Source organism: Rhizophagus irregularis, chromosome 20 (assembly GCF_026210795.1).
Source record: "Rhizophagus irregularis chromosome 20, complete sequence".
NCBI lineage: Eukaryota > Fungi > Glomeromycota > Glomeromycetes > Glomerales > Glomeraceae > Rhizophagus > Rhizophagus irregularis.
The window spans coordinates 1,352,874-1,366,006 of record NC_089448.1 but is presented as its reverse complement, the minus strand read 5'-3'; the positions used below and the strand labels follow the sequence as shown (position 1 = coordinate 1,366,006).

The following is a 13,133-nucleotide window of genomic DNA, read 5'->3' as shown; positions in this document are numbered from 1 at the left end:
TTTTAATTTTATAAAAAAAGATCTCTAATGAAATTCTTTATTAAAAAAAAAAATTTCAAGCCAAAATTCTCGATACCCTTATTAAATAAAAAACTATTTTCAATAAAATTTTCTATTGAGACTTCTAACAAAATTCTCCATCAAAAAAATAAAAAGACTTTTCAACCAACAATTCTCTAATGAAATTCTCAATCAAAAAAAATATCCCTGATTAAGAAAAATTTCTAACGAAAATCTTCCATCAAAAAAATACATTTTCCCTATTAAAAAAAAATTCAAAGATTCTTTACCTATTAAAAAAAGTTCTCAAAAGAATTTCTATCAAAAAAAAACTTCCCTCCTATTAAAAAAAAAATTCTTTACCGAAATTTTCTATCAAAAAAAAAATCTCCTGTTAAAAAAATTATTAATGAAATGATCTATCAAAAAAAAAAAATCTTACCTATTAAAAAAAAATTCTATGATGAAATTTTTATCAAAAAAAAAATTCTCTAATAAAATTCTCCGTCAAAAAATACTTTCACTTATTAAAAAAAATTCCCAAAAGAATTCTTTATCAAGGAAAACTCCCTCCTATTAAAAAAAAATTCTTAACGAAATTCTCTATCAAAAAAAATCTCACTTGTTAAAAAAATTTTCTAGTAACGAAATTATCTATCAAAAAAAAAATCTTCCCTATTAAAAAAATTCTTCAAATAATTTTCTGCAAAAAAAAAAAAATTCTCAATTAATTCTTTATCAAAAAAAAAAATCTCTCCTGTCAAAAAAAATTGTTAAGTACATATCAAAAAAAAAATCTTATCAAAAAAAAAATTCTCCAATAAAATTTCTATCAAATAAAAGTTTTTAACGAAATTATCATCAAAAAAAAAACTCAGAAATGTTCCTATCAATGAAAAAAAATTTTCTAACGAAATTTTTTATCAAAAAAAATCTTATTAAAAAAATTCCCAAAGAAATTCTATCAAACTAAGCCTTTGCCTATATTAAAAATAAAAATTCTCTACAAAATTTGTTTATAAAAAAAAGCCAATAAAAAAAAAAAAAATTTTTTAAAACTACACTAAACTTAAAACATGTGACCAACAAAATATCAACCCTGTGCTGACAAAGAAACTAATTTTTGACAAAGATAAAATTATTGAGCATAGTTGGATTAAATCAAATACAGTTGGACAAAAACATCAAGCACAGACGAACAAAAATATCAAGCACAAATGGATAAAAACATAAAGCACAGACGGATAAAAATGTCAAGCATGGTCAGATAAAAACATCAAGCACATACAGATAAAACCATCAAGCACGTACAGATAAATATCAAGCACGTACAGATAAACATCAAGCATATGGCACGCCATTTCAGACAAAAGTCTGTCAATGCACAGATAAATTATCACAGTTATTTCTTTCCATTTTTGGTAATTTTTCGCAGATGATCTGTGATATTTTGCATTTATTATCTGTGAAACAGTCTGATATTTTTTACAGATGTTTTTTCCGAATTTTTCCATTTTTTATTATCTGAACTTCAACAGATAATTTATCTGTGCATTAACAGATAATTATCTGAATATTAACAGATAATCATCTGGGTAATAGCAGATAAATTATCATTAAATTTTTATATTTTTTTGTGTGATAAATTAAAAAAAACATTTTTTAGAAGTCTGAAACTTGTCAAACTTAAACTTTTTTTCATGATTTTTTATTTATTGCTTTACAAGGAAAGTTTTTAATGTTTATTAATATACTTTTTATAATATTTTGTTAATAAATAATAATTACTTTATAGTTTTTGATACATAATTTATTTATTATATTTTTATCTTACACTATAACAGAATGAACTTTTTTTTTTAATATCTCAATTGTGCTATTTGTTTTTAAATTAAACAAATAAATTTTTAAAAATTATTTTAAATTCATACATTTAATACCATTCTCTCTAAAACTAAAATGCAAATTATTATCTTAATAATTAGAGTAATTTATCTGTTAAAATCTGGATGATTATCTGTTAATATTCAGATAATTATCTGCTAATGTACAGATAAATTATCTGTTGATGCACAGATAATAAAAAATGGGAAAATTTGGAAAAAATATCTGTAAAAATTTTTGGAAAGTTTCGCAGATAATATATGCAAAATATCACAGATCATCTGCAAAAAATTACTAAAAATGGCAAAGAATAACTGTGAAAATTTATCTGTGCATTGACAGACTTTTGTCCGATTTGGCTTGCCATACAAGCACGTACAGATAAACATCAAGCATGAACAGATAAAAATATCAAGCACGTGATAGATAAACATCAAGCATGAACAGATAAAAATATCAAGCATGTACAGATAAACTTCGACTTAAGCTAAAATTATACATATGAATATTTTTGTATCCTTTATTATTGTCCATTTAACTTAGTCGTTCGTTAAGGTTTAAATGGATGTTTTTTTTCGCCACATTTTTAGGATTATAGTGTTTGTGGCTCTTAAATAAATAATTTTGTATCCAGAATAGAAATGATGTTATACGAAGGACTTCCTTCTTTTAATATGCTGAGTTTCCTTTTCACAGAAATTCAATTATTGAACGAACCTGAACTTATTGTACTGTAGATATTATATGAAGGGGAGTTAGACATGTTGCTACATTTCCTTAACACAATTAAAAGGCCTTCTTTATCCTATTTTAGGTTGACAGACTTAGTCGAACCTGGAATTATCAAATATCTTAAATTATTAAATATAGCATTTTTGTTTTGATAACAGTTTTTAACTGCAATTTAAGCAGTAAAATTAGTGACTAAATCAGATAAAGCTTGTAACTAGAACATGTAAATTCAGTGACCAAATCATGTTAATTCAGTGCATAACATAAGACTTCAACTAATTTTCAGCATAACATGGTATAAACTATATAGTATAAATGGTTACAACTCCTCCTTTTTAATTAAAAAGAACCAAAAAAAAATTGCATATTCTTGAGAAAAGAAAAAAATCGAACATTAATATTAAACATAAAAAAGAAAATAAAGATTCCTCACTTCCAAATACAATAAAATCTGTAAAATCACTATTCAATTTCCTTAAATTAACAAACAATTATTAGCAAAAACATTCCAATATAAAAAGGAATTAAATTATTATTTATATATTTATTTATTTTATTATAGATAGATAGACCATTTAAATATATCATCATCCAAGGCGGTCTGGCCAGAATTATATGCAAAAGAGGTGCTTATAAACTGCTTTAACGTAAATTAAAAGCGTATGGAATTTTTTTTTGCATCAGGTTATGTATATTTAAACGCTCAAATATTTTTATATGTATATTGTTACAAAAAGTCGAAAGATAAAAATTTCGGAAAGAAAATTTATTAATTAATCGGAAAATTACAGCATGATGCAATAATCCGAACTTAGTAGTAAGAAAAATATAATTTCAAATTTTTATATATCAAAAAAAAAAAAAAAATAAGTCAAAAATATATTATCAAATATTATGAAACTAAATATTATGAAACTTCAACATTATAGAAATTATAACTTATAGAAAAAATCATTTTGTACATTTTTAAAATCTTTGATTATTCCGTTACTTTTATACCTATTGATTAGATTTATATAATACTCCCCCATATAAGTACTCTGCCAAGTCAAAAATAAGTATGGAAAGTGCAGGCCTATCTTTCCATTTTCCTAAGAATTTCTTCAAGCTATTAAAAGAAAAACTATATCCATTATGGATTCTAATTTCTTTCAAATTAGTTGGCGCTGATTTAATTAATAATCTTAATAATTTTCCCCCATATTTCCAATTTTTACCACAAGTAGGTTGATTTATGTCTAATAATAATGATTTTAAATTTTTACAAATTTTTAGTAATTTTTCAAATTCAGTGAAATTCTCTTCTAATGGTGAAAACGAAATTGTCAAATATTCAATTGAAGGACAATTTTCATAAACTTTACGAATAAAATTGTTAAAGTTATCATCACTTTTACAAAGTACGTAAGGTCTGAATGCAATTTTTTTTAGATGTCCTCCACTATTTTCAATTATACTAGAAAGCACATTTAAACTATTCCGCTGTATACTAAGGTTCTCGAGATGATGTGGAACAATCGGAAATCTTGATTTATCATTGCCAATTACATCAATTACCAATGTTTTTAATTTATGGAATTTTGGAAGTATCTTTTGTAGTAATGTGTATTCAAAATCTTTTACACAACCGATAAATAATTTTAAATAATTGAGATTATTTGCTTTTTTTTCTAACGCACGAAAAACTAGTTCATAAGGACCTTCTCCACTACGATCATTTTCCCATTCAAAATACTTTAAATTTTTTTGAACTTCAATTAATTTAATAATTCCACGAAGAGGGTTGCGATTATTAACAATGATAAATCTCTGTATATGTTGGCAGAAACGTGATAATTCATCAAAGTATATAGAATCAATTGATGTATCACAATTTAATTCACAAATTGTCTCAAGACGAGTCTTATCTTCTGGAAAACTATTAGAAATTGATCTCATATCAAAATACTTTAACTCTGGACATTTTCTCATTAAGAGACCATAAAATTTTTGTTGGATAATAAGTCGATTATTAGATAAGGATGTTCCAGTACAAATTATCTCATTTATAGTGCATACGTTGATACTTCTACAAAAAGATAAATAATCAAACAAGAGTGGGCGCATAGATAAAAATGATTTAATTCCTTGCAATTCTTTGATATCATCAAATAAATAGTAAATAATAATGGAGAATAAACAGCTTCTATTGCTATAATTTATACTGCTATAGGACCATGGGTTCCTCCATAAAACCGGAACCACTGTTTCACACCAAAGTCTATTAACCATTAGACATGAAAAGAGGGATTTTGAATCGTCTTGAAATTCTTCAAATATTAGGAAGAGAATATCTTCATTGAGTTTTGACATACTTTACTCAAAAAACTGTAAAACGGGGTTAAAACAACTGAATACTTTAGAAACTTTTTTTTTTCAGAATGTAACTCATAATATTTGATTACAAAAAAAAAAAAAAAAAATTTATTAACGTTATATAGGATTATCTTGTGTGATAGGACCCAAGAAATTATACGGTTACGGTACATTTCGCTGAAAGCCATTTCGCTGAAAGGACGTTTCGCCGAAAAATAGGGCCTACATTATGCAGAATTATAAATAACTCAGGCCAGAGATTATTTTTCGGCGAAATGTCCCGATACCAAATTCGGTGGTTTTCCGATACCAAATTATACTGCAGGTTTGAATTCGTTATACAACCAACCAAAATTATGAAATTTTTTTTTTTTAAATATTTTGAAAGTTTTTATTGATAATCTTTATTTAACATAAAGAAATATAATATATAATCTTGTTTTATCTATGTAACAAAGAATCTTTTCATAGTGGCAAAAGATTTCATATAACGTAATTTATAATTTATATTTAATCGAAAGAAAATTTAAACTTTAACCATTTTTGTTCGCTTTTCCAAATAATTTACTAATTTGGCAATTTCTTGCCTTAACAATCAACTCAACCAGCCAAATGAGTCATACTGATGCTTCTTCTTAAGTCCTAACATTTCCGCATAATTAGTCAAAATTATTCATAAAAATTTTATTTTTAACATTTTTAAAATCCCATTAATTCTCACATTACTTGATTTAAAGTAAATAAATTATGTGATTTATTTTAACATTATACTAATTTTAAAGTAAATAAATTATGCAATCATTTATAAAATGAAAATTAAGTATAATTATAAACTAAAATTGAAAAATTATGTTATATATAGAAAGAATACAAAATATAAGTTAAAAATTGGATTATTTAGCTGAAATTGCTTATTAAAATTTGAAACCATACAATACATTTCAATGTAATTTTTTTATTGGCTTGTTTCTAAATTTGTATGAACTGGTGAAAGAACAATACTGTAACAACAAATTTAAATCAACCTAATAATATTATATATAATAGTTATGTCAAAAATGATTTATGAAAAAAAAATTTTTAAAGAATTGTTCGCTTAGTATTTTTAACAAATCACGCGATTCCGCAATTACAATAATCTTTCAGTATTATGATTGTTGTCATTTGTCATAATCATAAATCACTATTTGTCATTTGTCATTTCTCAAATGGACCCAAATGACAAATGCCAAATGATTTATTTATGATTATGACAAAGGATTAGGTAAATCCTTTGAATGGTAGGTCATTTCCGAACACTGAAAAAATGCGTAAAAGCCAGTATTAGCTGACTCCCGAGTTTATATATATTTCGGGATCATTGTGCGGCCATGAACTTATCAAAAACTTAAATTCCTAAAAAAATATGAATTATTAAAATAGATTTGAATTTTCTCTTTTATAATTTATCTTGTAACATATTATGTCATGCTATATTAATCAGTATAATAAAAATTCAAAAAAAGGATAATTGTCATCATATTACATATAAGCAAAATAAAAAAAAATTTTTTTGTCATCACGAAAAATTCTTAAAGTATTCTAGTTTTTTTAAAAAAATATATATATAAGAATTAATTTATTTGTTATACACTCACTCATTGATTCTTACAAATAATAAAAGAAATTAATAACAGACATTTCCGATTACAGTATCATATTTTTTCTAAAATCATATTAGAAAATTTTAACTGGAAATATACGTAAAAGAGTGCTTATTGTCAAATTTAAACGCGTTACAAATTTGGAGTAGTGGCCTCGACAATATAACCTATAAAATATAAACTTTTACAAAATATCAATACTTTAAATTCTTGTCAAATTAAACGTAAACATTAAACATATGGCTTACAACACAATAAAACTGTTAATTAATTCTCTATAATCAATTTCATATCTAAATTCCTTGATTATTCCATTATTTTTATACTTATCAATCAGTTTTTTATAATCTTCGCTCTCATAAAGAGAATCACATGTAAGTATAGAAAATGGACAACCTTTCCATTTTCCTAAGAATTCCTCCAAATTTTCCAAAGAAAATTTAAATTCTTCAAAAAATCTTAACTCTTTTAAATTAGTTGGTGCAGAGTTAATAAATATTTTTAATAAAGTTCCCCCATTTTCTGTAATTTCTTCAAGACTTTCTATTCTATTAATACTTAATTTACCTAACCATAAATATTTCAAATTTTTACAAATTTTTAATAATTTTTCAAATTCATTAAAATGTTCTTTTGATGGTAATAACACAATTGACAAATATTCAATTAAAGGACAATTTTCATAAACTTTACGAATAAAATTGAGAGTATTACTATTTTTAAAGTCTCTCCTAATTTCTTTAAGGTCATAAGGTCTGAATAGAATTTTTTTTAGACGTCCTCCACAATTTTCAATTATACTAGAAATTACATTTAGATTACTAGAATCTATATTAAGGATTTCAAGATCATGATAAATCAAGCTTTTCAATAGTTCTTCTTCTCCGGTAAAAAAAAGATCAACATCAATTGCCAATTTTTTTAATTTATGAAATTTTGGAAGTATACATGGTAATAATGTATGAATAAAATCTTCTACATATCGATATTATTTGCTTTTTTTTCTAACGCAAGTATTCAAAATATTTTAAATTCTTTCGAACTTCAATTAATTTAACAATTCCATCATTAGGACTTATGTCTATATTGACAATGTTAAGTCTCTGTATGTTCTGACAGCATTGTGATAATCCATAAAAGTATGTAGAACCAACAGATGTATTACAATTTAATTCACAAATCGAATCATAGCTTCTGGGAAATAAAATATTTGATGTTTAGTTGATCTCTTATCTAAATACCTCAACTCTGGACATTTTCTCATAAAGAGAAAGTAAAATTTTGTTGAATAAAAAATTGATTATAAGCTAAAGATGATCCAATAGAAATTATATCATTTATAGTATTTGTATTGATACTTCTACAAAAAGATAAATAATCAAACAAGAGGGATTGATTTGAACTTGAAGGTAATTGGATTCCTTGATTTGTTATGAATTCTTCAATATCACCAAATAAATAATATGCAATAATAAAGAATAAATAATTTTTATTCTTATAATTAATATTACTGTAGCTCCAAGGATTTCTTCATAAAACTGGAACCGCTGTTTCACACCAAAGTCTATTAACCATTAGACATGAAAAGATGGATTTGGAATCATCTTGTAATTCTTTAAATGTTAAGAAAAGAATATCTTTATTGATTATGGACATACTTTATTTTTTTAAAGAAAACCCGTTAAAACAATTGAATATTTTCAAAAAGTATTTTCAAAAATAATAGGTTGCAGAAAAGGAAAACAAAATGGTCCACATTTATATAATAGGCAAACTCCGGAAAATTTGCCAAATTAGATTATCCTGTGCGACCATAAACAAAATTTTAATGTTTCACAATGTTTATAAGCCAAATATTATGGGAATGGCTATTTAAACAAATAAATGTATTTAGATAAAAAATTAAAAAATATAAAAAGTATTTGTATCTCTCTGGTTAAGGTTAATTTATTTATACTTTTTTTTTTTATAATTTAATTTTACTGTATTTTACTAATCGAATCTCACCCAGGGTGAGTAATAAATTCAAATACTGTAATATTGTTTAATAATTTGTGACTAACTTGGAAGTATCTAATTCAATACAATTAAAAAGGTACTATAAACATTAAATATTCTAATAATATTAACTGTTTTTCAAAAATCATTTTTTTTTGATAAGTTTCAAACAAACTTTCAAAGCTTTTTATATATAAAGTTTTGAGAAAGTTTTTGTGATTTTTTAAGAGTTTTGAACCTTCGAAACTTATTTATTTAAATTTTTTTTATACATAAAGTTTCAATTTTTCAAAACCTTAGTAGTATGATAAAGTTTCAAACTTTTGAAACTTTTGAAACTTATTTTTTTTAATTTTTTTTTTATATATAAAGTTTCAATTTTTTGAAACTTTTATAATTTTTTTTAGCACTATAGTAAACTTTGAACTTTCGAAACTTATTTTCTAGAAACATTTATCATTTTTTTTTAGATTACACTGGAAATGCTAGAATTGTAAATTCTGTAATATGCCATTAAGAAACAAAAAAAAATTTTATTATATTAATAAGAAACGTTTGCTAACGTTTCCATATACTTTCTTTTAGATTTGAGGTCCAGAACATGTTGGAGACACCAGAGTACATTATCTCTATTGAATGAAAATAAAATTATTTGTGCAAAAAATACTGAATGGTACTGACTATATGTGAGAAATTCCAGTAATTCATTTCTCTGATTATTACAAAACAAATGATAACCACAACAAGGTGCAAACAGGAAGACACTATGGAAAACTGAAAAAAAAGAAGATATAAAACTAATTAGTAAGAAAATCACCTTCAAGAATTGAACTTGGACACAGATATTGTGGAACAAGTACCTATAATCATGATTATCTATAGATCAGTGAAAATCTAGATCTCTAATTGTGGCTTATCAACATATATCCAACAAAATTTGGTACATATTTATATACCTAAACTCATAAATACCCATGAAGTCATGATTTACGCGATAGTATATTTTGTATATACAATGACTCATTACAGCACTACAGCAATGCGCCTTTGATATCATAGTTACTGATCAACTAGTGATTGAATTCACGCGATTTTTAATAATTAAATAGGTTTTTTTTTCCTTCCAAATGAATGTAAAATCATACATGTGTGTCAAATTATTTACAATTTTACTATATATTTATCAATTATATTCGATTTTCCTAAATATGAATAGATGGTACATATTAAGTCCCTCATTTTTTTCCAATTCTAATAATATTTTAGATACAAATATACAAAAATAACACTTATTATAATGAAAAAGTTTTGATATGTAAGATTTTAATTCATCATATTGAAAAAAATATGTAGATTATAGTACGTTAATTTAAAGTCAACTATATATGAAATTTGATCAATAATAAATGGGTTTTAATAAAAAAAATAAGTATAATTGAAGTTTAAAATAAAATTAATATGCTGGTAAAGTTTGGAAAAATCACAGTATGTAAAATTTTTCAAAAGAATCATAATAATGTCCCATAATGGTATCTTATATCACATGCTCATCATCATTAGACATGAAAAAGAGGGGATTTTGAATCGTTTTGTAACTCTTTAAATATCAAAAAAAGAATATCTTAACAAAATATGGGAATTCTTCATTCAAATAAAGCGAGTTTAATACAATCTTTACAACTGAAATATACCTAAAAGTATCTTTTCAAAATTAATTTCCAAAAAAAAAAAATTAAAAGAAATAAAAAAATAAAGTATCAAATTCGATTGAACTGTGCGACCATCAAATGATAATAAAAGTTCACAACAGCGAAAATAAAAAATCAAATACTACGCCAAATATTACGTGAATAAATATTCTTAACAAATATAGTATAGTTTCATGGATTGTTATGTAATTATTCTATAAGTCAATTTACCAAAAAAATCCTTTTCTTTTTCAATTGGAATAACAGAAGCACCTGAAAGAAATTTCGCAATGGCCAGCATTAGGATCAGAGAGAAGGTTTGTATTATTTGACATAGAGATCCGCAGCGACAGATCATTCTCCCTGCGGAACTTTTCTCATGTGATCTGCTACGCCACATAATGGATCACGTTTTTAATTCTTGACCTCTCGCAAATAAAGACTGTACAATATCCCTATTTACTAGTAATTTTATTCCCTGAAAATTTTACTTTAAATAAAATAACAAAACGCTCAAATATTCATACGTTTGCACAAATAAATAGCAAAAATCCAAAAATAAATTTATTAATTAGTCAGACATGATTGAGATACACCCTCGATAATATATACAAAAAAAACCGAAATAAATAAATAAAATATTATAAGTCTTAATAAATTAAACTTAGACATTATGACTTATATGATAATTAATTAAATGAGTATAAGATTCATATCTAAAATCCTTAATTATTCCATCATTTTTATATTTATCAATCAGTTTTTTATAATCCTCGCTCTCATAAATAGAATCAGATGTAAGTATAGAAAGTGGACAACCTCTCCATTTTTCTAAGAATTCCTCCAAATTTTTTAATGAAAATTTAAAATCATCATAAAACTTAATTTTTTTTAAATTAGTTGGTGCAGAATTAATTAATATTTTTAATAACTTTTCTCCATTCTCTAAAATTTTTTCATTAGTTTCTATCATATCAATATTTAATATAACTAATAATAAAGATTTCAAATTTTTACAAATTTTTAATAATTTTTCGAATTCATTAAAATGTTCTTTTGATGGTGAAAATGCAATTGATAAATATTCAATTAAAGGACAATTTTCATAAATTTTACGAATAAAATTGAGTGAACTTTCATTAAAGTTATCATTAAATTCGAAGTCAATAGTATCATAAGGTCTGAATAAAATTTTTTTTAGACGTCCTCCACCATTTTCAATTATACTAGAAATTACATTTAATTTATTGAACTCTATATTAAGGATTTCAAGATCATGATAAACCAAGTTTTTCAATTGTTCTTCATTAAAAAGAAGATAATCATCTATTAATAATGTTTTTAGTTTATGAAATTTTGGAAGTATATTTTGTAATAATGTATGTTCAATATTAAATACAATTCGGAAGAATATCCTTAAGTGATCGATACTATCTGCCTTTTTTTCTAATGCGTGAAGAAATATATCATAAGGATCTTCTTTAAGATAATCATCATCGAAATCATCTTTCCATTCAAAATATTTTAAATTCTTTTGAACTTCAATTAATTTAACAATTCCATGATTAGGTTTTGTGTCTATATTAATAATGATAAGTCTCTGTATATGTTGACAGAAACGTGATAATCCATAAAAGTATGCAGAATCAATGGATGTATCACATTTTAATTCACAAAGTGATTCAAGACGAGTATTAGCTTCCGGAAAATAAAATATTTGATGCTTAATTAATCTCATATCAAAATACTTTAACTCTGGACATTTTCTCATAAAGAGACCATAGAATTCTTGTTGTATATAAAATTGATTATAAGCCAAAGATGATCCAATAGAAATTACATTATTTATAGTGCTTACATTGATACTTCTGCAAAAAGATAAATAATCAAACAAGAGAGATTTTTTTGAAGGTAATTGAATTCCTTGTTCCGTTATGAATTCTTTAATATCATCAAATAAGTAACATGTAATAACGACGAATAAATTGTTTTTATTACTATAATTAATACCGTTATAGGACCATGGGTTCCTCCATAAAATCGGAACTACTGTTTCACACCAAAGTCTATTAACCAATAAACATGAAAATAGGGATTTTGAGTTGTCTTGTAATTCTTCAAATATTAGGAAGAGAATATCTTTATTAAGTTTTGACATTCTTTATTCAAAAAAAAAAAACCGTGTAAAATGGTTTAAAATAATTGAATATTTCAAAAAAAAAATTTTTTCAAAATGTAATTGATTACAAAAAAAAAAAAAAAAAAAATTTAGAAATGAAAATTGTAATACCAATTGTGAAATAAAACTCCGGTAAATTTTCCAAATTAGATTAACTTGTGCGACTATAAACTTATCAAATATTAATTAAATGCAGCGGTACTATTTTTTTTATTTGTGACACAAAAATAATTTATTTCTGTATTTTCTTAAAATTACAATGTCAGCCGCTATGAAAAATGCCGGCTGAGACTACCCAGCGTAACCTGAAAAAAATGTCACGAAATGGCGTGACGAGTATAGGATTTTGTTACTAAAAAAAATTAAAATTAGGGTGTGACGGCTGTGACGCCGGTGATGAAAATATCACGTGATTTTCGTGACATTTTTTTTCAGAAAATCACTGCTGGAGAGCTGCGGCTGAAAACATTAAATTTCGTTATCTACTATTATATATATATATACTAAAAGAAAAAAAGATAATATACTATATAATAATTGATTTTAATGGTCTGTAATCATAAAATGATGTTATTTTCTGTTTTTAAAAACTCCGGTCCTTGAGTTATGAATGTTTATGAATGTCTGACCCCAAAAATAGAATTAAGATGAGTT

At 24.4% G+C, this 13,133-nt stretch overlaps 3 protein-coding genes across 3 annotated transcripts; all 3 read right to left on the bottom strand.

The window, feature by feature from the left end:
* Positions 1 to 3,615: 3,615 nt before the first annotated feature.
* Positions 3,616 to 4,968, bottom strand: OCT59_012923 (uncharacterized protein; the record flags this gene model as incomplete). Its single annotated transcript, XM_066140468.1, has 1 exon — positions 3,616 to 4,968. One exon carries the CDS (start codon positions 4,966 to 4,968, stop codon positions 3,616 to 3,618), a length of 1,353 nt encoding a protein of 450 aa, XP_066001350.1.
* Positions 4,969 to 6,858: 1,890 nt separating this feature from the next.
* On the bottom strand, positions 6,859 to 7,878 carry OCT59_012922 (uncharacterized protein; the record flags this gene model as incomplete). Its single annotated transcript, XM_066140467.1, has 3 exons — positions 6,859 to 7,442; positions 7,624 to 7,808; positions 7,856 to 7,878. The coding sequence occupies 3 exons, from the start codon at positions 7,876 to 7,878 to the stop codon at positions 6,859 to 6,861; spliced, it is 792 nt and encodes a 263-aa protein (XP_066001349.1).
* A 3,086-nt stretch (positions 7,879 to 10,964) lies between these two features.
* OCT59_012921 (uncharacterized protein) lies at positions 10,965 to 12,458 on the bottom strand (the record flags this gene model as incomplete). The annotated part of the gene is made up of 1 exon (XM_066140466.1): positions 10,965 to 12,458. One exon carries the CDS (start codon positions 12,456 to 12,458, stop codon positions 10,965 to 10,967), a length of 1,494 nt encoding a protein of 497 aa, XP_066001348.1.
* Between the last annotated feature and the right edge of the window lie 675 nt (positions 12,459 to 13,133).